This window comes from Caretta caretta, chromosome 5 (genome assembly GCF_965140235.1).
Source record: "Caretta caretta isolate rCarCar2 chromosome 5, rCarCar1.hap1, whole genome shotgun sequence".
Taxonomy (NCBI): Eukaryota; Metazoa; Chordata; order Testudines; family Cheloniidae; genus Caretta; species Caretta caretta.
The window spans coordinates 116,987,254-117,015,110 of NC_134210.1; the positions used below are offsets into that span (position 1 = coordinate 116,987,254).

Below are 27,857 nucleotides of genomic sequence, written 5' to 3' on the forward strand. Positions count from 1 at the left end.
GATGTTCTCTTGACTTCCTGTGTTCCTCAGCAGATGAGATGATGGGTTCTGAACCCACTGTAGCTCTTTAAGGTCCAGGGTTATCTGCCTGGGAACAGAGACTTACAATAACCAAGACTTGAGAGCCCAACACGTGGATTACCCTGGCTAAATCTGTTATACCCAGAGGAGATATAATCTTCTTGCCAGCTGTACATGGATTTGGAAGGGGCATTTTGGGGGTCTTGATTATTGCATTTCTACTTTTCAGATAATCTTTGCTAAAAGCTTTGGCTGATATGGTTTGAGTTTGGATCTCATCAGACAGTCTATTATGTGCACTGACTAGTAAGCTTCTGGATGGGTGAGAAAGAGACATGGTAGACATTCTCAAAGCTATTAAAGACCACAAGGAGAGGAAAGGGGGGTCAGGGAAGGGGTCCGAGGTTTGGAAAAACTACTGTAGCTGGCAAATAGGCTTTTTTCCTCTCCACAGTTATTGTCTGAATAATTTTAAAGGCTTCTGAATACACTAAGGGTTTCTGCTCACCAAATGAGTTGAAAGGTGCACTGTGTGTCCAATTGAAGACAATGGGAGCTCTTGAATGGTTGGCAATTTTGAAAATCTACCAATTGCTTTGGGCCCCTATCCATCACACCACTTAAGCATGTGCTTAATTTTAAGTATATGAATAGTCCCATTGACTTTAATGGGATTGCTCACATGCTTAAGTGCATGCTTATATGCTTTATTGGGACGTAAGAGCCTAACTTAAGCTATTCGTTTTTGAAAATCTTGTCCTTTATACTGTGAAAATGTAAAGGAAGAACATTTTTCTGCATGAGTCTACATATAACATTCTCAAAGTAGACGGACAGTTCTCCTATATCCTGTATACTCTAGTAGACTTGCAGGGCATATAGTATATATAGTATAGAATCTATTCCTAGCGACTGAAGGGGAAAAAAATTGTAATACAACCGAATCTCTCTACAGAGGAAGGGATGGTTATGGATTTATAGAAATGTAAGCCAAAGATGGCTGTGGCACTTCTACAACTCAGTTCCACTGTATCTCTTTAAGGAGTGGACTCCTATTGTAAAATAATTAATTAAATGCAGATCACACGCTAAAAATACGTTGGAACTGAGCCCACCAAGGCATGTGGGTTCCTTTCCATTACAACAATGCTGTGAAGAAAAGGTCCCATGGATAAACTAAACAACTCACACAAAGAAAATAGAAAGGAAAAATAAAAGCTGTACTGTAAAGCGAATTTCTCATGAAAAACAACAATTAATACTAGCTGTCTACATTTAAAACAAAAAGCCGCTGAACCGAACACCCCAATACTTGGAAATAAGGTGCAATTCCCAGCCAGCACAGACATACTTGTGCTAGCTCTCAGTAAGCTAGTGGCACCAAAAATGTAGTGTTGCCATGGTAGCATAGGTAGTGGTGGGCGGCGACAGGAGCCATCAGCCCTGACCACAATCCAGACTTGGGGTGGCGAGCCCTTACTGCTGCTTGCTGCTTCCAATGCTGCCATGCCTACATTGCTCTTTTGAGCTCGTGAGTTCAATGAGAGCTAGTGCAAATATGTCTGCGTGCGCTGGGAATGACACCCCCAGCTCCAGCTGTGGATGTAGTCTTAGGATTGAACACGTTAGTCGAGCTGGTTGAATCATTGTTGCAAGAAACTTATTTTTTAAAATTTTGCACGATTTTCTGTTTACAAATAGATTGCAGTTTTAGAAATGGGTTTGTTACTTGTGAAAGCCATTGAGTTGGCAACAATCTGGGGTTGTTCACAATTTTCTTGATTGTAGGAAGCAGTCATTTGATTATTCAGTTCTTAGAATTCCCTGTTTGGCTGTGTGATTGGCCTGGCAAGTCCAGATGCTAATGCCTAGATAATACTGTGCAAGGCCCCAAACCTGCAAACACTTATGCATGTTGTCAAGGTTCCTCCCACACTCTGAACTCTAGGGTACAGATGTGGGGACCTGCATGAAAAACCTCCTAAGCTTATCTTTACCAGCTTAGGTCAAAACTTCCCCAAGGTACAAAATATTCCACCCGTCGTCCTTGGATTGGCCGCTACCACCACCAAACTAATACTGGTTACTGGGGAAGAGCTGTTTGGACGCGTCTTTCCCCCCAAAATACTTCCCAAAACCTTGCACCCCACTTCCTGGACAAGGTTTGGTAAAAAGCCTCACCAATTTGCCTAGGTGACTACAGACCCAGACCCTTGGATCTTAAGAACAATGAACAATCCTCCCAACACTTGCACCCCCCCTTTCCTGGGAAATGTTGGATAAAAAGCCTCACCAATTTGCATAGGTGACCACAGACCCAAACCCTTGGATCTGAGAACAATGAAAAAGCATTCAGTTTCTTACAAGAAGACTTTTAATAAAAATAGAAGTAAATAGAAATAAAGAAATCTCCCCTGTAAAATCAGGATGGTAGATATCTTACAGGGTAATTAGATTCAAAAACATAGAGAACCCCTCTAGGCAAAACCTTAAGTTACAAAAAAGATGCACAGACAGAAATAGTTATTCTATTCAGCACAATTCTTTTCTCAGCCATTTAAAGAAATCATAATCTAACACATACCTAGCTAGATTACTTACTAAAAGTTCTAAGACTCCATTCCTGGTCTATCCCCGGCAGAAACCAGCATATAGACAGACACACAGACCCTTTGTTTCTCTCCCTCCTCCCAGCTTTTGAAAGTATCTTGTCTCCTCATTGGTCATTTTGGTCAGGTGCCAGCGAGGTTACCTTTAGCTTCTTAACCCTTTACAGGTGAGAGGAGCTTTCCCCTGGCCAGGAGGGATTTCAAAGGGGTTTACCCTTCCCTTTATATTTATGACACATGTGCTTAACTTTACTCACATGACTAGTCTCACTGAAGTGAATAGAACTACTTGCATATGTAAAATTAAGCACATAGGCACATTTTTACAGGATTGGGACCTAAATATGAGAGCTGTGCAGAGAACGGACATTTTGTTTCACAAAAGATTTCAAAATTTCTCTTTGTTTTGATGGAATCAAACTCCATAAATTTAGAAATTCTCCAAGAAGGACACTTCACGTTTTTTGTTTGTATGTTTCAGGTTGATCAAAATATTTCATTTCAACAAACCATTACATCTGATGTTGCCTTTTAAAATGTTATATTACAGTATATAATATAATACAGAGACAAGGTGGGTGAGGTAATTTATTTTATTGGACCAACTACTGTTGGTGGGAGAGACAAGGAGTGACACTCTGAGTTAGTTTCCCAGACCTGAAGAAGAGCTCTGTGTGGCTCAAAAGCTTGTCTCCCTCATCAACAGAAATTGGTCCAATAAAAGATATTACCTCACCCACATTGTCTCTCTAATATCCTGGGACCGACATGGCTACAATGACACTGCATATAATACAATACAGCATTTAAAGTGTTTTTATATGTCATTTCAAAATGGAAACAAGTAATTTCAAAATGAAAAATCAAAACTTCTCATTCTGAAAATGTCGAAATGGAATGGTTTAACATTGTCAGGACTTTTTTTTGTAGGTTTTCTCCTGAACACATTTTTGGGAAAATCAATATGATTTCTCAAAGCGTTTTTACTTCAATGGAACTTCATTTTCTGATGGAAACTGGTTCCATCTAAGTTTTTCCAGCCTATGTACTAAATACCTAGGACAGATAGATAAAGACAGAAGCCACATGTTATTTTTTGTTGTTGTTTTTGTTCTTTGGCTTTTGTTTCTGACCTAGCATTTATAAACTACTTCTACTTCCATCTAAAATGAATTTAATTACTTCAGTAAACAAATTTCAGCTACAGGCCCAACATTAACTTTCCACAATCTTTGGTACAAACCCAAGTGTGCTTGCTTGAATGTTTGTACAAAGGGTGGGGGCAAGGGGAGTGAGCGTAGCTGAATGGAAAAGTGTCTGAACAATTTACCCCATGATTCATACTAGTCTGTAGCCCGCACATCCTTTACTCTAAATAAACTATCCTCACAAATGGGACTGCAGTAGAATGGGACCCAGAGCATAAGAGCTTATATCATTCTTGAGTGATTCCTCCAGCAGAGACTCAGATTGGCTTTGGTAGACTCTGGAGGAGATAAAATTCAGCCCTTTTGGCCAGGAGGCCTCAGAACTCATTGTCCTCAGTAAAAATGGGCCTAAAATGTGAGGTTTAGATCCAGATTGAGATCTGAATATCCCCAAAGTTCAGTTTGAAAAATCAGAGTTTTCTAATTTGGTAGGATAGCTTTTATAATGCCCCCCCACCCCCCAATATTGTATTTCAGAAAGAGTTTGGCCTGGAATCTCAAATTTAGAGCTGGTCAGAAAACTCCAATTTTTCCCTCAAAAAAATAACAAGTTTTCCACAAAAATTTTCAAAATGAAATTAAATCAAACTTGATTTAATTTTGTATCAAAATATTTTGCAACTAAAAGTTTTGTAAAAAGAAAAGGAGTACTTGTGGCACCTTAGAGACTAACCAATTTATTTGAGCATAAGCTTCCGTGAGCTACAGCTCACTTCATCGGATGCATACTGTGGAAAGTGTAGAAGATCTTTTTATACACACAAAGCATGAAAATTTACCTCCCCCCATCCCACTCTCCTGCTGGTAATAGTTTATCTAAAGTGATCACTCTCCTTACAATGTGTATGATAATCAAGGTGGGCCATTTCCAGCACAAATCCAGGGTTTAACAAGAACGTCGGGGGGGGGGGGGGGGGGGAGGAAAAAACAAGGGGAAATAGGTTACCTTGCATAATGACTTAGCCACTCCCAGTCTCTATTCAAGCTTAAGTTAATTGTATCCAATTTGCAAATGAATTTCAATTCAACAGTTTCTCGCTGGAGTCTGGATTTGAAGTTTTTTTTGAGAGTGGGTTTGTGGGGGTGGAGAAAACCTGGATTTGTGCTGGAAATGGCCCAACTTGATTATCATACACATTGTAAGGAGAGTGATCACTTTAGATAAACTATTACCAGCAGGAGAGTGGGGTAGGGGGAGGTATTTTTTCATGCTTTGTGTGTATAAAAGATCTTCTACACTTTCCACAGTATGCATCCAATGAAGTAAGCTGTAGCTCACGAAAGCTTATGCTCAAATAAATTGGTTAGTCTCTAAGGTGCCACAAGTACTCCTTTTCTTTTTGCGAATACAGACTAATACGGCTGTTACTCTAAAAGTTTTGTGTAATTTTGACTTAAAATGTCATTTTGGGGGTTTTTTTTTCCATTATTGCTTTCTGGATTTTCAGGTTTCTCACTCCCCTGCTCCCTTTCCTCCACTGGTAAATAGACACGAAAGGTGAAAAAGGTGTGAAAATGAATGAAACTCACTTTTCACACTTATTTACTGTTTTCCAGCTGGAAAAGATTGGAAAACAGCAGGAAAGTGTGTGAAAGTAGGTTTCTGTTTTGTGCATTTTTTTTGTTTTGAATTTTCCAGTTCAAGAATTTTTTTAAAATACATTGAACTGCATATTTTCCCTTGGAAAATATAGCTTTTGAAGAAAAGATATATTCAGATAGAAAAATTTTTTGTTGAAAAATGTTGGCCAACCCTTCTCAGAATACAGTTATTCTGTTTTCCTCGGTAAGGAATGGTGTCTTTCAGTACTTGTGGAAAGTATGGTGAGCTAATTTTGAGCACTACACTGCTATTCCTGTCTTCCAGTAGGCCCTATATGATACTGATGTCCTGACACTTGTTGCATTTCACTACATCATAGAAACTTTATTTGCCAGTGAAAGATCTTTTCCTAGTAAATTTACCCAGTACTTTACCCGGTCTATTTATAAAAAATGTCCCTAGGGCTAAAAAGACTTGGGAAATTATTCTACAACTGGTTGGCTCTCTTGGTTAGGAATTGTTTCCAGTTATCCAGCCAGTATTAACGTTATTATTAATTTCCTCTCCTTGCTTCTAGTTACACCCCCTTATTGTTCAAGCACCTATATGACCTCCCCCGCATGCCACTGCTAAAACACAAAGCAGGGGCTGCTGATGGCAAAGGAAATCAGTGTACTCTTGCCAGAAATCTAAACATATAAATCACCAGTGTTGATTATGCTGTAGATTATCCTCCAGCTTTCAGCCTAGGGGAATCACAGTCATTGATCATATTTATAGTCATTGAGCCCATGTTTTGACCATTTTTATTTCAGCTTCCTTCCTCCCAGTGGCCTTAACTATTACAGTGAACAAGGGAGAGCATGTGAACATTTCCTTCATCAGAAAGATTCCAAAGGAAGAAGATGCAGTGATCTACAAAAACGGTAACGACTCTCCCTCTCTATTTCCTCCTCATCCACCACTGTGATAACCTAGCACCTGTGTCACTACATTAAAGTAATTACTGGTGATGCTCTTGCTGTGCAATTGAAGGAAGCATAATTTCTTGTGCATTTAGTGCTCAGAGAAGGAGCCAGATTGCCAACCCTAGAAACAGAGTTGATCAAATTATTTGCTTCCCCTCCACAATCCCTTGTGCTCTCCGTTCCCCAGTTGTTGTGCCTTTGCTTTTAATCCTACCAGTCCCCGCCCGTGTATCTCTGCCTTGCATCCCTCAATATCTTCAGTGCTATGCTGCGCTAAGTGCTTCTGCCCCACTTCCTCTTTTTCCATTTACTTGCTGTCTTCCAAGATCTCTTCCCCTTTCCCCCCTCCCAATTCCCCCTGAGCACTCCAGAACCTGGGCATCTGACTGAGATCTCTCTCTGCTACATGATTTAGGTTCCCATTGCTCCATAGCTTACCCCCTGCCCGAGCTTAAGGAATGGAGAGACCAACAGGATTCCACAAGGGAGTAAGGGTCTGTGTTTGTGAATCACATTACATGATCAGGGCCTAATTAATGGCCAATACTTATATATGTATGAAAGTGTGAAACCATAGAGCAGAGGCCATCCAAAGTGACCTTATTCATAAAAGGAAACATTTGCAAATGTACCTACACATGTACCACGCCCTACGAAAAAGCTGACATCTGACTAGCTAAAGCACAAGGTGACCTGATCCTCTAAAACAAGCAGAATTCTGCAGTTCACTGATAGCACAATGAGCGACTATCCCTGCAGACATTAATTACTGTGTTGTTCAACTCCTGTGCAGTGGTGGCTGGAGGAGAGGCAAAGAAGAGGTTTTGTGCCCCAACCGTGTCATGGTCAACAGATTTGTTTTACGTGGTAGACAGCTTGCTTTCATCTGAGATGCCTTCAGTCACTGGCTGACCTGAGCTCCTCTTGTGAAGGGATGAATGGATGTTCTGCTCTATTATGATGTTTGTTATGTCCTTCTCTCAGGTACTTTCATTCACTCTGTGCCCAGGCATGAAGTGCCAAATATACTAGAAGTGACCCGCTCTCAGGCTGAGCTACAGGATGCAGGGGTCTACTCTGCCAGATACATAGGAGGAAGCATCTTCACCTCTGCTTATACAAGGCTGATAGTAAGACGTAAGTTTCCCTCTTTTTTGTGTTGATCATTCTTTGTTTTTGTGTTTTGAAGTGGTGTTACAATAAAATGGAGATCCAACCTTTGTAAAAGCAAAATAGGGGCCAAATTCTCAGAAAACTGAGACCATTTGACTCGAAGCAGGGATTTTGGCCGTATCTGCTTACTGTGTGCATGCTGATGCTGCTTTTGTAAAGGTGGGAGCCCAGCTTTCAAAAATGCCGTCTTGGGCAGCTCAATCAACATGACTCTGACCCAGAGTTTGGTCTTTGAGGTTTTACCATAGGATTTCCTAGTGGGTGCCAGCCAGTGAAAATTCTGTTTAGATGTCTAGAGGACTTGGGGACTCCTTTGACATCCAAATGCCACATTGACGCATTAAATGCAAGCTTAAATCTGAAAATTCCAGCCCAAGTCTGGATTTCTCTAGTCATGTTTCTCTGTTATTGGAGCTGCCTCAGGAATTTTCCATCATCACTTTCACAATCATGGCTTTGCATTAGAAGAATCTGTGAAGATCATAGGAAGCATAGTTACTGAGAGAGGGTCCATACTGACAGGTTTCAGAGTAACAGCCGTGTTAGTCTGTATTCGCAAAAAGAAAAGGAGTACTTGTGGCACCTTAGAGACTAACCAATTTATTTGAGCATAAGCTTTCGTGAGCTACAGCTCACTTCATTGGATGCATACTGAGGAAAGTGTAGAAGATCTTTTTATACACAAAAAGCATGAAAAAATACCTCCCCCCACCTCACTCTCCTGCGGGTAATAGCTTATCTAAAGTGACCACTCTCCTTACAATGTGTATGATAATCAAGGTGGGCCATTTCCAGCACAAATCCAGGGTTTAACAAGAACGTCTGGGGGGGTGGGTAGGAAAAAACAAGGGGAAATAGGTTACCTTGCATAATGACTTAGCCACTCCCAGTCTCTATTCAAGCCTAAGTTAATTGTATCCAATTTGCAAATGAATTCTAATTCAACAGTTTCTCGCTGGAGTCTGGATTTGAAGTTTTTCTGTTGTAATATCGCAACTTTCATGTCTGTAATCGCATGACCAGAGAGATTGAAATGTTCTCCGACTGGTTTATGAATGTTATAATTCTTGACATCTGATTTGTGTCCATTTATTCTTTTACGTAGAGACTGTCCAGTTTGACCAATGTACATGGCAGAGGGGCATTACTGGCACATGATGGCATATATCACATTGGTGGATGTGCAGGTGAACGAGCCTCTGATAGTGTGGCTGATGTGATTAGGCCCTGTGATGGTGTCCCCTGAATAGATATGTGGGCACAGTTGGCAACGGGCTTTGTTGCCAGGATAGGTTCCTGGGTTAGTGGTTCTGTTGTGTGGTATGTGGTTGCTGGTGAGTATTTGCTTCAGGTTGGGGGGCTGTCTGTAGGCAAGGACTGGCCTGTCTCCCAAGATTTGTGAGAGTGTTGGGTCATCCTTCAGGATAGGTTGTAGATCCTTAATAATGCGTTGGAGGGGTTTTAGTTGGGGGCTGAAGGTGACGGCTAGTGGCGTTCTGTTATTTTCTTTGTTAGGCCTGTCCTGTAGTAGGTGACTTCTGGGAACTCTTCTGGCTCTATCAATCTGTTTCTTCACTTCCGCAGGTGGGTATTGTAGTTGTAAGAATGCTTGATAGAGATCTTGTAGGTGTTTGTCTCTGTCTGAGGGGTTGGAGCAAATGCGGTTGTATCGCAGAGCTTGGCTGTAGACGATGGATCGTGTGGTGTGGTCAGGGTGAAAGCTGGAGGCATGCAGGTAGGAATAGCGGTCAGTAGGTTTCCGGTATAGGGTGGTGTTTATGTGACCATCATTTATTAACACTGTAGTGTCCAGGAAGTGGATCTGTTGTGTGGACTGAACCAGGCTGAGGTTGATGGTGCGATGGAAATTGTTGAAATCATGGTGGAATTGAGAAAACCTGGATTTGTGCTGGAAATGGCCCAACTTGATTATCGTACACATTGTAAGGAGAGTGATCACTTTAGATAAGCTTTTACCAGCAGGAGAGTGGGGTGGGAGGAGGTATTTTTTCATGCTTTGTGTGTATATAATAAGATCTTCTACACTTTCCACAGTATGCATCCGATGAAGTGAGCTGTAGCTCACGAAAGCTTATGCTCAAATAAATTGGTTAGTCTCTAAGGTGCCACAAGTACTCCTTTTCTTTTTGCGGTCACATACTGAACCCTGCTGAGCCCTGGGAGCTCCCTGTAGTTCCTCCAGCATCTTGCAGGAACAGGTCTAGCATACACACTCTGATGTTTGTGCTTGTAATGGAGTTTAGGGCCTGGTCTTTGCTCCTCTTGAAGACAATGACAAAATTTCTATTGGTTTCCAGAGTTCAGGAACAGGCCCTTAGTAGCTTATCAGCCTAGGAAATGGTAAACAATGATCAAGACAGGAGTTTGTGTTTACACTTCTATTGATTATTTTTAAACAGTTTATAAAGATAACAGTGGGCCATATTGATCGCTGGTATAACTCCAGCAAAGATAGTGGATGAATTAGCGCTAATATGTTTTTGTCTCCTTGAAAGAAGAATACTGTGACAGAAATTTTGTCAGATTGCCAACCATAGACACAAAGCCAGAAATGTTGAGCTTAAACCTGCTGGCATATTATAAGTACCACATCTTTCAGATCAGATGTAACTCTGAGCTCCTGAGTATTTGTAGTCAAAGTCCATGACATTTATCAGAGCAGAAGTGTTCAACGTAACATCCTTGCCCAGACAGTGCAACTCTTCCTGTATTAAATCCTCCCTGCTGTTTCAAATAGAGAAATTCTACTTTGCTTCCTTTCTTAAAGGCATTGTGTAGAGTTGCAGTGCGTTGATAAACAGCTGCCCTGTTCCACTTGGGAGGTGACTGTATTTCTGTAGTGAACAAAGTGATGCTTAATATACTGTGTGTAGTTTGTAAGGTTTTTAAAGCCCTTTAGGGTCCCTATGAATCAGAGGCACTATATACAAAGCCAGTATTACCGCTTTGATCAGGCAGATTGTCGTGATTTGTATAGTTTGTGAGTGTGTGAGAAAGGAAACAATTTACTATTATACTTTTTGCATAAAAGGCTGTGCAGCTCAGAAGTGGGGCCCGAGCTGCAGCTCAATCTGCCCTGTGTGCATGAACAATGGCATCTGTCATGAAGATACTGGAGAATGCATTTGCCCTCCAGGCTTTATGGGGAAAATGTGTGAGAAGGGTAAGTACGCATTCTCTCTTCAGATGTATCATTTGTTTCTACACAGCAATGTTACCAAGAGTTACAGCGGAACCCCAGCCCCAACCACTGCGGCTTTAAGGGCCTGCTTGTCACAGGAGAGGAGGGTCCACGGTTGCCTTTGAGTCAACATGCCTGCTGCAACCTACTCTAACATGTGGGATGCATGACAGAATGTCCAGGCCTTAGTATTCTGATTGTAGTGTGGTGCTGCAGACATCAGAACTGAACTACCGTGAGATCTGACATCTGAGCTGTGCTACTATAGAACAGATACATTCACTCCTGTAATTTCAGGAAAGTAAAATCCCATTAAGGTCCTGATCTTGCAAACACTTACACACGTAGCTAACTTTAAACAGGTAAGAAGTCCCACTGAGGCCAATGGCCCTACTCACCTGCTTGAAATTAAGTGTATAAGTATGTGTGTATATATATATGTATATATATATATATATGTATATATGTAAGGGCTGTCGATTAATTGCAGTTAACTCATGCGATTAACTTAAAAAAATTAATCATGATTAAAAAAATTAATCATGATTAAACGCAGTTTTAATCGCACTGTTAAACAATAGAATACCAATTGAAATTTATCAAATATTTTGGATGTTTTTCTACATTTTCATATATATTGTATTCTGTGTTATAATTTAAATCAAAGTGTATATTATTTTTGATTATAAATATTTGCACTGTAAAAATGATAAAATAAATAGTATTTTTCAATTTACCTCATTTACCAAGTACTGTAGTGCAATCTCTTTGTCATGGAAGTGCAACTTACTTGCAAATGTAGATTTTTTTTTATTACATAACTGCACTCAAAAACAAAACAGTGTAAAATTTCAGAGCCTACAAGTCCACTCAGTCCTACTTTTTGTTCAGCCAATTGCTAAGACAAACAAGTTTGTTTACATTTACAGGAGATAATGCAGCCCTCTTCTTATTTACATCACCAGAAAATGAGAACAGACTTTTGCATGGCACTTTTGTAGCTGGCATTGCAAGGTATTTACATGCCAGATATGCTAAACATTAATATGCCCCTTCATGCTTCAGCCACCATTCCAGAGGTGTTAAAAAAATAATGTGTTAATTAAATTTGTGACTGAACTCCTTGGGGGAGAAATGTATGTCCCCTGCTCTGTTTTACCTACATTTTGCCGTATATTTCATGTTATAACAGTTTTGGATGATGACCCAGCACATGCTGTTCATTTTAAGAACACTTTCACTGCAGATTTCACAAAACGCAAAGAAGGTACCAATGTGAGATTTCTAAAGATAGCTACAACACTTGACCCAAGGTTTAAGAACCCAAAGTGCCTTCCAAAATCTAAGAGGGATGAAGTGTGGCCTATGCTTTCAGAAGTCTTAAAAGAGCAACACTCCAATGTGGCAGCCGTGTTAGTCTGTATTCGCAAAAAGAAAAGGAGTACTTGTGGCACCTTAGAGACTAACCAATTTATTTGAGCATAAGCTTTCGTGAGCTACAGCTCACTTCATTGGATGCATACTCCAATGTGGAAATTACAGAACCCAAACCACCGCATGTCCCCTGGAATGGTGAGTGAAGCATGAAGGGACATATGAATCTTTTGCGCATCTGGCACATAAATATCTTGCAACGTCGGCTACAACAGTGCCATGAGAATGCCTGTTCTCACTTTCAGGTGACACTGTAAACAAGAAGCGGGCATCATTATCTCCTGCAAATGTAAACAAACTTGACTGAACAAGAAGTAAGACTTTGGAATTGTTGGCTCTAAAGTTTTACACTGTTTTGGTTTTGAATGCAGTTTTTTTGTACATAATTCTACATTTGTAAGTTCAACTGTCATGATAAAGAGATTGCACTAAAGTACTTGTATTACGTGAATTGAAAAATGTTTTTTACAGTGCAAATACTTGTAATCAAAAATAAATATAAAGTGAGCACTGAACACTTTGTATTCTGTGTTGTAATTGAAATCAATATATTTGAAAATGTAGAAAACATCCAAAGTATTGAAATAAATGGTATTCTATTATTGTTTAATGATGAATCACAATGAATCACAATTAATTTTTTAAGAAAAGAAAAGGAGTACTTGAAGTGAGCTGTAGCTCACGAAAGCTTATGCTCAAATAAATTGGTTAGTCTCTAAGTTGCCACAAGTACTCCTTTTCTTTTTGCGAATACAGACTAACACGGCTGTTACTTTGAAACCAATTAATTTTTTTAATTTCTTGAGAGCCCGAATATATATATATATATATATATACACATGTGTGTGTGTGTGTCTGTGTGTTTACACATATGTTTAAATTCAAGCAGGTGAGTAGTGTATATGTGTGTGTCTACATATATACTGTATGGTGGTACAGCAGGGCTAGGGGGCAGTAGGAAAGTGATAGATGGGAGGCATATAAGCCCCTCCCTGTGGACTGAGGAGAGGTTACTACAGATTAAGTAGAGTACCTGGAGCCAATTAAGGCCCAGCCAGAGACCTAATAAAACCCCCCTGCTTCAGTCAGAGAGGAGGAAGGAAGGAGAGTGGACTGTAGTTTGGAGGAGTACTGTTATTGACCAGAGGATCAGAGTACCAAGGGAAGGGAAACCCTGCCCAAGCAGAGGGACTCCCCTGGCACAAAGGACCGAGAGAAACCCTGCCCAAGGGGAAAGAGGGTAAGAAGCCCGTGAAGCTGAAGGGGCTGGGACCCGGAGTAGGAGGCGGACCCAGGTCCCTTCCCTGCTCACCTTCTCTCCCCCACCAGGGCACTAGTGGAGCCATCAACACCCAAGAATAGGAGGAAGGTGCAGCGCCCTGACCCCATCACACCATGGAAAAGCGTGGAACCCACCGCAATAGCGTCGGCCATTTGCCACTATATATATAAATACTCTCCTGATTTATTATGTTATCCCTGCTAGAACAGTGTTGGAAGAGACCATTGTCCATTCAATACTGTACTTGCTTGTTTAACTATAACTTCCATTTATGTCACTCAAGGATATAACATGGCTGTTTACTCTCAAGCTTATGTGTCACACATGTGATGTGTGGCATTCAGCATTTTGTTTTATTCTGAATTACAATGGCAGATTTGGAGGTTTTTCTTGACCCTTTGCTGTGAACAACATCCTCAAAGAAAGAAAACTTACCTCTCCTTGGAAACCTGAGGTTAAATCCTGGCCCTCATTCTGACAAAACTACCATTGACTTCAGTGAGCCCAAGATTTCACACTAGGTTGGAAACGTCCAAGATTTCAGCCATAATCAAGTTCTAAGGAAAGTTCTAGGTCAGGTCCTCAGCTCGTATAAACCAGCATAGCTCCATCAAATTCAAAGAGGTTACAGTGATTTGCACCAGGTGAAGATCTGATCCTGAATATCCAAAGCACTGCATGTTCTTATATTTCCTCACCTTAAAGAAAATTCAAGGTTGTTTTCATTGCTTAAAGTTTTCTTCACTGCAGCAGCAGCGTAGGGTATGCCTGGAATCTTGCCTGATGATTCACATAGTTATGGATTTTAATGGACCCAATATTTGGGGGTAAAAATATTTATTTTCCATTATTTCTGTTTCTTTAATGTTGCCTAATGATGTATCACTGGAAGAACTAGCACTTTCATGGCTTTGACGCTGTTGGCCTTTTTCCCCCCCCACCCCCTTCTATAGCTTGTGGAGACAATACATTTGGCAGAACCTGTAAAGAGAGCTGTAAAGAGAACTCAGGCTGCAAATATTATATGTTCTGTCTACCAGATCCTTATGGCTGCTCTTGTGCTACAGGATGGAAGGGCCTGGAATGTGATGAAGGTACAGTCACAGACACGATGCATTGAAAGAGTTTGCTGCTGCTTAGTGTGTGGAAAACACAAAAAGAAAAGGAATGGCAGTGGGACAGAGCCGGGCTGTTAATGCCCAGCCCACATACCATCAATTTCCCAATCTGTGAAATAGAGATAATAATCAGATCTACCCAAGAGGAACATATGAGGTTTGCAGATGGAAGGTTCTGTATAAGTGCAAAATATTGCCAGTATCCCATACTTTAACTGATTTTGTCACTGAAATTTAAAATATTCTATAACCTTGAGTACATAGGTGCTGGAACTAGGGGTGCTATCGGACCTCCTGGCTTGAAGTGGTTTCCATTATATACAGGGTTTATAGTTTGGTTAAATGGGTCTCAGCATTCCCCCACAGCCCGCCCCGTAGAAATTGTTCCAGCACCCCTGCCTTGAGAAATTGTCCTGTCATATTTCTAGGGATAAATGTGGGTTATGTCAGTACCCATTCCTGCAAACTGTCAAGCATCTTCAGCTTCCATTGACTATATATTAGACTGTAATCTCTTTAGGCCAGGGACCAAGTTTTCCTATCTGTCTGTGCAGCATCTAGCACAATGGTGCCATAATCCTGATAGAACCTTTGGGTAGTAGCACAACTCAAATAATAATGGCTTCGCTAGGAGTTGAAGATGCTTGCAACTTTGCAGGATGACAAGTACAGAAGCAGATTTGCTCTTTTTTTGTTGTTGTCATGATCCTCGTGACCCTGTGTTGATGCTTTAAGCACACAAGCCTTCACAAACTCAGTCCAATTGGATCAGTGGTAGGCAACCTGTGGCCTGCGGGCTGCACACGGCCCATGAGGGTAATCCGCTGGTGGGCCACCAGACTGTTTGGATGCCGGACAATGCTTCCTGCAGCTCCCGTTGGCCGGGAACAGCGAACCGCGGCCACTGGGAGTTGCGGGCAGCCATGCAAATGTAAACAAACGGTCCGGTGGCCCACCAGCAGATTACCCTGATGGACCGCACCCACCACTGAACTGGATGGAATAAATTCAGCCTCAGAGTCCAGTGCGTAAGAGTCTGAAGTAAGGGAGGAATATTTGTTGCATGCAAAGCAAGTTGCTTTTATTCATTCCATGTTACTAACGCTCACCCTAAATACCTGTGCTTGCAGAGTGCCAATCTGGTTTTTATGGTCCGGACTGTAAACTCAAATGTAATTGCAACAATCGGGGGAAATGCGACAGATTTAAGGGCTGCCTCTGTCAGTTTGGCTGGCGTGGTCTACAATGTGAAAAAGAAGGTAAAGCAAGGTAACACTGTAGTAAATGGCCTCTTCCAGTGTGATTGAAACAAATCTTCATGCTGGCGTAACATTTCCACCTATGGGCGATAGCCCATGGCAGTTGCCCCGTTTCGTTCTGGAGGGCACAGGACCGGTTTCCAAACCTTTGCTCTAGTGCAATGGCTGCCAGCCTCTGTTAGGCACACCATGTCTGGTGCCTCAGGTTTATGAGTACTAGTCTATGATACCTCTCCCTACATTAGAGTGGAATACTTGTGTAAGTACTTACTGACATGAGTAAGGGTTGCGCATCTAGCCCTTACTGATGACTCTCAGGGCTGGGTCGTGGGGTACTGCCACTTCCTTTGTCCCATTCCACTGGGCATGTTCTTGCACCAGGTGTCTCTTGGTGTTCTCTAAACCCCAAGTTTATCATCAGACTGGGATCTGAAGCAACACTAGCTCCACGGGGAGTTAGGACTTGCACAGCTGAATGGTAGACAGTAGGCACTGGCTGACACAGGTGAATAAGGAGGCTAAGCTCTGTGCTGATTCACACTCTGTGCAACCCCACTGAATTAAGTGGAGTTGTCCAGGGTGTAAATCAGCATGGAATTTGGCTTTTACCTGGTAAACTGATTGAGTAGTCCCAAAAGGTTGGGATCTATGTTTTAGTCTAGGTTGCCCAGACGTTCCAATATTATCAGGACCATCTCGATATTAGGGGCTTTGTCTGATATATGCAACTATACCCCCCATCGTACCCCCAAAAAGATGTGTCCTGATTTTTCACACTTCCTGTCTGGTCACACTATTGTAATCCCACAGTAGCCTTCAAATTCTCAGGAGATAGGAGACGGGAAGGAGCCGGCACATGTTATTTTATAAAATACCCTATGCATATATTGTTCCTGGCTCACAAGGTCTTTCAAGCTCAAGAAGTGTGGAGCAGTTGAGATCATGATCAGATTGTAGCACTTCTACCCTACCCAGATTTCACTGCTGTCTTGTTATGGGTCTGGGCAATGATGAGCTGCAGGGGTATTTCACATTAACTCAGAGAATGCAATGTATGATTTTGCAAAAGCTATATTGTTTGTGCTTGATATGTTTTGGATCTGAATCTTGTCTGATTTAGTTTTACATTGGTGTAACACTTTGGTGGAATTATTTTTGATTTGTTCCTGTGTAAGTAAGAGGAGAATCAGGCCCACTATACCTAAGGTCTACAATTTGTTCAACATATGCACGGAATTTGAATTGTAGCTGCTTTTTTTAACCTCTTGACCTGCTCTGTTTTATCTCTGAGGGAGAAAAGCAATCAGCAGATGTCATGTTGTGAATATTGGGTTCCTTACACAGGTTCAGCTGACGTATCACCTCAGATAAAGCACTTGCCAGACCATGTGGAACTCAATTCTGGCACAGAGTTTAAGCCTATTTGTATAGCCACTGGCAAGCCACTTCCTGTTATTGAAGAATTTAAACTGTTGAAACAAGATGGAACTGTCTTCAAGGTAAGAAGACAGTTGGTTTCTACTCTGTTTCTTATTTTTATTATTATTGTTATGTTTATTTGTTAGTTATTGCACACTGAAGACATTTTGACCAAGTACCCTTCCTTGGTGGTATGAAAATGGCACAAGATCTTCAGGGCCAAATTTTCAACCAGCTTCTATGAACTTGCTTAGACTCATAGAGGCACCAATTCAGGGAACTAGCCTTATTCCACAAAATCACTCAGCACATGGTCATCTGTCCAGGGACAGACTTAAGCATGTGCCTCAATGCTTTCCTGAATCAGGTCCAGAACTTGCTGTATAATGGTGAAAAAGCGGGTGAGCATTTGTTCAAATTCCCATTGGTTGCTACGTTCGTCCATGTTTGTGCTGCTTTATATTCACTGTTCATGATAATTGGTGTGAACAGGCTTCTGTTTGCACTATGGTTTGGGGGAATGTCTGTCCTTCATACAAATTCCCCTACTTTGCATACAAACCGTGATATTTGTCTGTGAAAAAGAGTGTTTGCTGTTTGCTATTTGTTATTCTCTGTTTGTCATTCTTCATTTGTTTTTTCCCCCTATTTAAATAGTTTGAGGTAGTAGAAAAATACCATGTGACTTGGATGACTAGCCAAACACAGTGAATAATAAATAGCAAATGACTGAAATTAACTGTTCATGAACAACACATATAGACTCAGAATTCACCACCCAAACTATTCAGCAAAGACTGAATAGTTAATGCTCTTGTAAAACTCAAAACAGAAGAAGGGCTGAGTTCTTTGGATGATTTACTGGTAGTTGCTAATTCAACCAGTTGTAGCAGCAAAACTGAGTAAAAACCACTGGTGTGCAATGGCTGTTAAATTTCCTTCAGAGTTAGCTACGTTTTACAGATGGGTGAAGAGGGCTCATACATGCAGAGCAGGAAATCAATGGAAGTTTTGTCACTGAGGCCAACAGAAGCGAGACTTTCTCTGAAGTACTTTGGGATTTTTTGGGAGGACAGGGATTATAAATGGAAGTTATATTTATTATTGTTCCATGTTAAAAGCTACATTAAAGGAAAGTGAAAGTTGCAGAGTGAAACATGCAGTAATCAGGAAATAACAGAGCAACAGTGAGATTAAAATCAGAAGTTACCAGGGCCATTTTGTCTGTACTAGAAAACTCCTGACTGAGGTGTAATATACTACATGTAATGACTATGTGCAATATACTAAGGGCCTGATCCAAAGCCCATTGAGATTAATAGGAGACTTACCATTGGCATTAATGGATTTTGGATGAGACCCTAAATTAGGAGAAAGAGTGACTTGGAGGAGGTTTTTCTTTGTTCAGGTTTGTCAGAACCTTCTTATGATTTGTCATTTCAGCCCGTCTCATTTGTTAGCAATCGCTCAGAAGCAAAGTTTCATATCAATAGAATCCAGCCCCCTGACTCAGGAACATGGGTTTGCAGTGTTCAGACAGTAGCAGGGATGGCAGAAGAGCCTTTCCGGGTTACAGTTAAAGGTAAGGTTCTCTGAATCATGTGCTTTTAGATGTTCTTGTGTCCCTCTTTTAACACGGGGAAGCTTACACCGTTAAATGTCCATAGCATCCTTGAGATGCGATCTATCTTCTAGCAGTTTCTGTTCAGAGATCTGATAATGCATTGAGTTGAGTCATGAGCCCATTCCTTTATGTCATGTTTATGGTTTTTTATACAAACACTTAACCCTTCCATGTATATTATCCTGCTCCATCATTCATACTCCAGCTATGCTTAAAGAGCCTGAACCAAAGCCTACATTATTAAACTCAATGGGAGTCCTTCCATTGACTGGAAAGAGCTGTGAATCAGGCCCAGAGCTTGCTGCTTTGCTGATATTAAATGTAGTATGGAAAATCTTCTTTATGGACTAGGACAAGTATCTTCAAACATAGAGTGTAAATTAGGCACTGCCATGCATATTAACTCATCTTAATAAAAGAAGCCCAATTGTCATGCACCTAGAAAACCCATAGACTTCAGAGATACAGGCGCTCAGAGTGGTGCTTTGGGGTTCAAGCCAGACCAGTAAGAGGTTATGTCACCTCCTGCCCTGCAACTTTGGATGCTATTGGTGCTATGCTGCTATGGCTCACAGCCCGAACACCAACAGCCAGCAGGCGGGTCACACCCTGGCCTCCACAACCCAGTTACTTTTTGCAGAGCAACCCCCAATACCCTCTCAGTCCCAAATTTCCCCCAAACTGTCTGCCACTGTGACAATCTGCTGAGGTTCCCAGAATTGTGAGTTACTGCGTTACCCCTCTCTGCCTCAGCAGGTGAGTTTTGCTACTGCTAAGCTCTGTCACAACTCCCTGCAACACCAGCTTGTCTGCATTGCCAGCAAACTCCCCAGGACTCTGCCAGTCCAAACCTTGCTCTGCAGGTAACAAACAGTGACCCCAACTTCTGAGTTCCCCAGACACGTCTCCCAGCAGTATCCTATCCTGGAAGGCTCAAGAAGTTATTAGTTCGTTGCTCCTTTAAAGAGACAATGCACTCCAGTTCACTAATTTAACTTGGGTTTGACCAACACTCTTACTTAAATCACTGCACAGAATTGTTGTATAGTAAAAGAAAAATAAGTTTATTAAGCAAAATGTCAAAGGTCTAAGTCAGGGGTCAGCAACGTATGGCACGCGTGCCAAACACGGCACACGAGCCAATTTTTAATGGCACGCTGCTGTTTGCTGGACCCAGGCAGACCGCAGCGTGCCACTAAAAATCCTGCCCGGCCCGGCCTGCTCTTTTCCACCCTGCGCCCTCCGCTCTCTCTTTGCAGGGCAGGCAAGCTTCCCCTTCCCCCCGCCTCTTCCCCCAGCGTGTTGGGTTCCTGTCCCTCCTTCTCTCCCACCCTACGGCTGATCAGCTGACAGCCCTTGCTATGGAGCGGGAGAGGTAAAAGCGGGGGAGAGGTAAAAGCAGAGCCGCAGCGCCTCTCTCTGCTTCGGGGACCTTGGGGAAGGGAGTCGAATCAGGGCATATCCCCTCCAGCCTCCTACCGTGAGCCGCTCAGGGCAGGGAGCTGGGAGCACCCCCATAACCCCAGCCCACACCCCCAGCCCTCTGCCCTGATCCCTGCACCCTCCCACACACCCCAGCCCCGTGCCCTGACCCCTGCACCCCTCCCCACAACCCCAGCCCTGGCTCCTGCACACCCCAACACATACCCAGGCACCCCACACCCTATGCCCTGACTCTTGCACCCCCCACATCCCCAATCCCACCCTGAGCATCAAACGGGAGCTCCTGCACCCCGCCCCCCCATTCCCACCTGCACCCCTCATACCAAATGGGAGCTGCCCAGGTAAGCGCTCCACACCAAAACCTCCTGCCCCAACCCTGAGCCCCCTCCCTCATTCTAGCTCCTGGCCAGACCCTGCACCCCAACCCCCAGCCTGCTCCTTCACCCCCGAGCCCTGTTCTCAGCACACTCCCACCTTCATCTCAGTGCAGAGAGAGAGGAAGAGAATGGCTAGAACCAGGGAGAAGGTAGATACCTACTCTATGTGTACAGGGCCGGGACTTCAGACCGGCAGTGGGCTGAGCGGGGCCGGCAGCCGGGACCCTGGCTGGCAGGAGCCGGCAGACGGAACCCCAGACCGGCAGCGGGCTGAGTGGCAGCGGGCTGAGCCGCTCAGCCCACTGCCAGTCTGGGGTCCCGGCCACCGGCCCAGCTCAGCCCGCTGACAGTCTGGGGTTCTGGCTACCGGCCCCTTGTCAGGCAGGGTCCTAGCTGCAGGCCCCGCTCAGCGTGCTGCCAGCCTAGGTGAACAGAACCCCAGGCTGGCAGTGGGCTGAGTGGGCTGGCAGCGTAAGATCAGCATTTTAATTTAATTTTAAATGAAGCTTCTTAAACCTTTTGAAAACCTTGTTTACTTTACATATGACAATAGTTTAGTTATATAATATATAGACTTATAGAGAGAGACCGTCTAAAAAACGTTAAAATGTATTACTGGCACGTGAAACCTTAAATTAGAGTGAATATATGAAGACTCGGCACACCACTTCTAAAAGGTTGCCGACCCCTGGTCTAAGTGATACCAAGTATAATGGAGTAAAGGTAGAAAGGGTTACAAGCAAACAAAAGTAAAAATACTCTTCTGAGACTAAAACTTAATTTCAGCAAGTTACAGTCTTTGTCTAAGCAGGTTTCTCACCTATATATAGTTCCCAGAGACTTTAGCCCCCTTGGTTGAAGGATCCAATGTCCTGTGATTTGAAGGGCTCTGGCCCCTTGAATTTTATGCAGCTCTCTCCCCTATCTTTGTATAGTCCAGTAAATTTTTCAAATGCAGTCTTTGAAAAGTAAGCCCAGCCCAAGCTTCTCTCCTGCTGGGATGTAGACACCATGCTGTTTTCCCATTTACCCAGTTACAAGATGCAGGAAGGCTTCCAGTTGATTTTCCATCTCTGTGCTGATCTGCATGTAAACCAGACTTACATTGTTTCGATAATGCTTAATTTACCTTGGAGACAGTAGATAGCTACCTCCCTGCTGTCTGTGAGAAAACCTGGTTTCTCCCTATGTTGGTCACAGACTTCAAAGCATAATATCAGTGAGTATCCATAATACCTCACATAGTGTTAATGCACATATTTCTCAATGATATTAATCACCAAAGTGTCATTTTTTCATAAAAGACCTTACTCGATACATTTTTGTAATGCAGTAGTATTGTATACTATCAGTTGATTCAATTGCTTATCGTGAGGTTCAGATCCCCTGTCTTTATAGGCCTGGTCTACACTAGGGGAGGGGATCGATCTAAGTTACGCAACTTCAGCTACGTGAATAACGTAGCTGAAGTCGACGTACTTACTGTGGTGAGTTGACTGCTGCCGCTCCCCCGTCAACTCCGCCTGCGTCTCTCACCCTGGTGGAGTACAGTCATAGGTGAGCGCTCGGGGGTCAATTTATCGCGTCTAGACTAGACTAGACGTGATAAATCGACCCCCGCTGGATCGATCGCTGCCCACCGATATGGTGGGTAGTATAGACATACTCATAGTTAAGAGGCTATCTTCCCCTCCCTCCCAACTCCCACACACTACATTCATGGCTTTGTCTACCTTTTATATAAATATATGTTTAATTGTCTCTGCCTAATGACCAGGCTGGTCAGACAAGCAAATACAGTCCTATGTCTAAGGCAGACTGAGATTATGCATTGCATGCCAAACACATTTTAAGAACATAATTCTAGCACGTATCCATAACTCTTTGTACACACCCATCCATACCTCATTCAAGAATATTAATGATCAGTGAGTTATCAGTTTTCCAGTGATATGTTACATGCTACCTTTTGGTTCTATATCATGACAACAGTGTCAGGCTTGACAAGAGTTACTGACACAGAGAAGTAAACCACCAATAGGCCTCTGTGTCTTGCTCAGCAGCTCTAAAAATTAGGGTATGTGAGTGAGTGCTTGTCAAAGTGAGTAAGAGTGATAGAAATAGGACCCTTACAGTAGGGAGCATATTGACCATAAGGGGACACTATCTAGATCAAACCCCATATTTTAACAGTCTTCCTTCCTCTTGATAGTCCTACCTGGGATTATTAAAGATGAAGGAATTTTAAAAATCTGATGTATTTTCATTGTGGATAACATTTGTTTACTTTCTTGACATTTCATTCAGCCTGGACAATGTTTCCAATCAGTTTCACTTTCTGGTTCTCGTAGACTGGCACAAGATTGCAATGTTTTTTATTGACAATGCTACAGGGAAATGTTTAAATAAACATCTGCATTCAAAATATTAAAGCAGTTCTACCTTAAACAGCTGCCTCCTGCATTGTAATTTTTGTGAATTGGCAAATGAATGGGATGGTAAAGATTGAAAAAAAAAATCCAAGTATTTGGAGAGGGATCTAAACCCTTATGCTTTAGGATATAATCCCACCTCTAACTAAGGGGAGTTAGGAAGAAACTTTCCCTACCATAGAGAAATGTTGCTGAAGCAGCTGTCAGAGACAGGGTACTGGAGTAGATGGACCATTGCTCTGATACAGTCTGGCAATACCTGGATTCACAGGAATACAGGTAGATGCCACAGTTTTATTAATACAGACAAATAAAAGATCTGGTCTAATAGTCACATTCTTGCTCAGTTCCTCCTGTGCCTCAGTATGCTCCGAGGATGATAGACAGTGGACATAATTTTCTCACCATCAATATCAATGCTGACTCCCATACTGGTGATGGACCGATTGTGTCAACCAAGCTCCTGTATAAGCCTGCTAAAGGTTATCAGCCCTGGATGTCAGTAGAAGGTAAGGGTCAGTTCTTTCATCCCCTCACTCATACAGAAACCTCATCTACAGTCAAGCTGAAGAAAAATCGGAATGTGGTGTTTGCTCTAACGTAAAATTCTGTTTTGAAAAATGACTTTTACTTATGCAGGGCTCAACAGAACCTACGGCTGGCCCTTGCAAGTGCAATTCTTACTTAGGTTTCAACCTAAAAAGATATTAAAGCAGCAGCAGAAGCAAGTGGCCTCCTACATATTTCTCTGTCTCAGGTTTTTATAAGGCTCCTATCATTGTGGTACCCAAGTACTGGCTTCTAGGACTTCTAAAGACCAAGGGCCAAGTTCAGAAGTGAATCAAGTGAATTTGAGTAGCCTAGAGGAGAGTATAAATTGGTGTAGCTTACCACTTCATCCAGTCCTGTCAAATGTACATTAAAGTCATGTAGACTTTTCCGAGATTCCCATAGGTTTGCATGGGCTCACACACACTTTGCCAAGTACATGATTAACTTACAAACACACACCTTACACATCAGCTCTAAATTTGACCCACTGAGTGCAAGGGAATCAAAACAGACATATTTCAGACTCTGACAGGCCAGAAGCGAGGAGCGTAGCTAAAAAAAAACAATGAACTGAGGATGTAAGAAGGTGTAATCTAAAGCAGCCCCCATCCTCTTTAACTGACATCTTCTGACTCCTCAGTGTGTAATTTGTGTCACCTTGCTTTCCCTTACATATCAATAACTGGATGCAAGTAGATCTAAGGGAGTATGCCTGGTTGTATGGGAGTCTAACCTATATCACTTTACACATCATCTTCATTAGACACCAAGTCTCTTTGCTGGGATCTCTTGATGAAAAGAAACACAGATACATCAACACTGAGGATTCTTGAGCCTTTAACCAACACATTCATGGGTATTCGGGATTCCAGTTCATTCTTTCCAGGCTTGTATGTTTTGTCCATCATTGTGGTATCTGAACTCCTAATAGCTAGACCAATGACCTCATTAAGTCTCCACAAGAGCGAAGAGGTTTGCCTGCACCGGATCAGATTGTAAGATCTTTGGATCGGGGCCAGCTCACTTGGAGCCAGATTTTCAGAAGTGCTCAGCACCCAGCAGCTCCCCTGAGGATCCTGAGCACTTCAGTACTTTTGAAAATCTGCCCTTTTGTATCTCATGCAAGGCTGGGCACATTGCTGGTGCTTTAACCCATAATAAGCAATACTGTCATAATGGTAATTAACATGTACGTCTAAACAGCTCATCCTAGAGTAATGGGGGTAAAGCGGAGCCCATAACCTTGACCTCTCTCAAGAGCAGACCCAGCTGTGATGCAGGATTCAGAAAATCCCTTATGATTTTTCAGAATGGAATGGAGGGTTGACCTTTCTTTCTCTTTTCGTTCCCAGTAAATGGAAAGAACAAGAGATTATTTAATCTAGAACCCAAAACAGAATATCAGTTCTGTGTTCAGCTAAGCCGGCAAGGGGATGGTGGAGAAGGGCATCCTGGGCCACAGGCAAGCTTCACAACGGCTGCGCTTGGTACGTAGGACTTTTGGCCTTTCACATGGGGAGCTTTCAATCAGCCTCCTTCGTCTTCTCTGCAATATGCACAGCTGCATTCATCTGCATGCATGCCAAAGCCCACTGAAGTCAATGGAAGCCTTTCCATTCATTTCAGTGGGTTTTGGATCAAGCCCCAAAATAATGTTTCTCAAACAGAGGGGCCTGGGGAGGTTCAGATCCTTTCAGAGGAGTCTCAAGCAAAGCAAAGGAAAATGTGGGGAAAGGGGAAGAATTGCAAAAAGTGACTAAATATCATTCTCCCCATTTTACAGGTTGGGAAAACTGAGGAACAATGAGGTTAGGTAACTTGCCCAATGCCACACAGCAAGTGCTCCACAATGTTGGGGATAGAACCCCTTCTCTTGATTGCTAGTGATGGCTCTAACCATTAGCCTATGTTGACTTCTTTAAGGTTAAGATTATTCGAAAATCAGAATCTCATACAGAGTCAAGGAACAGGAAGAAATCAAATACTCAAGCACTAAATAAATGACCTCTTGTTTACTGAACCCTTAACATGGAAATGATCCATCAATAAAAAGAGAGGGGCCTGGCCCCTTCCTCATGTTTAAAAACTTCCACTTTGCATCCATAATCTTTCAACCCTCCTCCATCCCAGTGAAGGACATGAGACAAGAAAGATACTTTTTTGCTGACACCCAGGCCAACAGTTCTTTGTATGGAGCTTGTGCACACCAGCAACCAACCAGGGATCTACTAGTTGTAGAGTATTAGCTTTCTTCCCTCCACCCCATCTCCTTCAATGTCATTTGAATTCCCAAGTCTATTATCTCTATCCCCACATTGTCCCATAGCTCTGTTGTTTTACTTAACCACACACAATATAGTTATTCAGGCCCCCTCATTCTCCTTCAAAGAACTGTAGGTAGTGAGAGGGGCATTAACCTTTGCTATTCTGATCTAGCAAATGTGACTGTGGCCAGGAAATAAAGTGCCAGGGTCTGATTCTCCATTGCCTTGCACCATGTGTAGTCATTAACACCTATGAAAGCGAATGTAGAATTCTACCAAATTGACATATTAGCCTTTTACATGCACTTTGTAGCACTATAAATTATTATACATGGTTCAGGGCAGTGGAGAATCAGGCATCAGGCCCTTGGTTTCTTACCAGCACTCCTGTTTGTGAAACCCTTATCACCAAATGTTAGAAGTAAACAATCTTTCACAAAAACAGAGCAAATGAAGCCGCATGAATCCTTCGGTCCAGGAGGGAACGTGGCTGGAGGAGGTGGCTGGAGAAATTCCAGATTTTCTGAGAAGCAAATGGCATTTTAGAGAAACTGAAGATCTGAAATCCACCACCCTGCTACTTGTGGCAGGCCCAGCAGCATCAGAGATTGACAGTACTTTCCAGTGGCACCATCAAGGGCACTGCAAAATGCTAAAGTCATTTAAAAATGTCAGTATTGTGATCCATGCAAGGATGCCATGTCCCTGAGAAGCAACCCAAAACACGCCATGCTTGGGCTGAGCATTTGACCTCAACAGCAATTCTAGCCTCTGCTAGGTACGGAGGACAAGATTTGTACTATGGATGACCTCAGGCCTCATTTGGCAGTGCAGAGCACTAACCACTAACCCAGATGGCCAGTTCCAGATTATTTTTTTAATACCAGCCTTTGCGTGCAAGTATCCAGAAGACATAAAATAAAGTTTTTTCTCTCTCTCTCTCTGTGGATTCTCCAAGGTCTTCCTCCACCAGAAGGTCTCACCCTCCTTCCTAAAAGCAAGACATCTCTGATTTTGTCATGGCAGCCAATAGCACAGAAGCCAGAAGATGACCTTCTTGTTGAAGTGGAAAGGACGCGTGTGAATGACAACAGTGGTGATGAGATCAGTGTTATCACCCGTGTGCCAGGAAATATATCCACCCTGGTTATTGATGATTTAGAACCCAGACAGCAGTATAGGTGCAGGGTACGTGTGAATACCAGGTCTGAAGGAGAGTGGAGTGACTATTTGTATGCATGGACCTACAGTGACAGTAAGTGACTGGATTCACTTTACTTTATTTATTCCTTTCTCTTCCTCTTCCCCCTAACCACCCCCAGCAGGATTCTGATGTTGCTAGAGGTCTTTGTAAAATGTAATTGTGATGGGTTCGGTCACAGAGACCCCCTTGGGACTGTCACCTGTTGTGCTGAAACTACCTCTGAGCCCATCTTCCCTGCCAGCTTGGAACTCCAGAACCCTGTCTTGTTGAGCCAGACATGCCAGTCTGCTGCAACACAGACCCAGAGTCTGAACCACACCCCCAAACCTGCAGACTTAACTGAAAACAGCTCAGCAAGTGCTCCTGTCTCCAGCACCCAGATACCCAATGGGATCTATACCTCAAATAAATCTGATTTATTCTGTATAAAGCTTATACAAGGTAAACTCATAAATTGTCCGCCCTCTATAACACTGATAGAGAGAAAAGGAGTACTTGTGGCACCTTAGAGACTAACCAATTTATTTGAGCATGAGCTTTCGTGAGCTACAGCTCACTTCATCGGATGCATACCGTGGAAACTGCAGCAGACTTTATATACACACAGAGATCATGAAACAATACCTCCTCCCACCCCACTGTCCTGCTGGTAATAGCTTATCTAAAGTGATCATCAAGTTGGGCCATTTCCAGCACAAATCCAGGTTTTCTCTGGATAGCTATTA

At 42.6% G+C, this 27,857-nt stretch overlaps 1 protein-coding gene across 5 annotated transcripts in view; it reads left to right on the forward strand.

Moving 5' to 3' along the window:
- Window positions 1–27,857, forward strand: part of TEK (TEK receptor tyrosine kinase) — an 89,424-nt gene that overhangs the window by 44,094 nt on the left and 17,473 nt on the right. For 4 of the 5 annotated variants that reach the window (XM_048849446.2, XM_048849445.2, XM_048849447.2 and 1 more), the window contains 10 exons: window positions 6,197–6,307; window positions 7,334–7,486; window positions 10,575–10,706; window positions 14,394–14,534; window positions 15,689–15,817; window positions 17,162–17,316; window positions 18,680–18,818; window positions 23,460–23,621; window positions 25,017–25,151; window positions 26,887–27,183. In XM_048849446.2, coding sequence (XP_048705403.1) covers window positions 6,197–6,307; window positions 7,334–7,486; window positions 10,575–10,706; window positions 14,394–14,534; window positions 15,689–15,817; window positions 17,162–17,316; window positions 18,680–18,818; window positions 23,460–23,621; window positions 25,017–25,151; window positions 26,887–27,183 — 1,554 coding nt within the window. The remainder of the gene's footprint in view (window positions 1–6,196; window positions 6,308–7,333; window positions 7,487–10,574; window positions 10,707–14,393; window positions 14,535–15,688; window positions 15,818–17,161; window positions 17,317–18,679; window positions 18,819–23,459; window positions 23,622–25,016; window positions 25,152–26,886; window positions 27,184–27,857) is intronic. The other variant, XM_048849448.2, reaches the window with a different exon arrangement.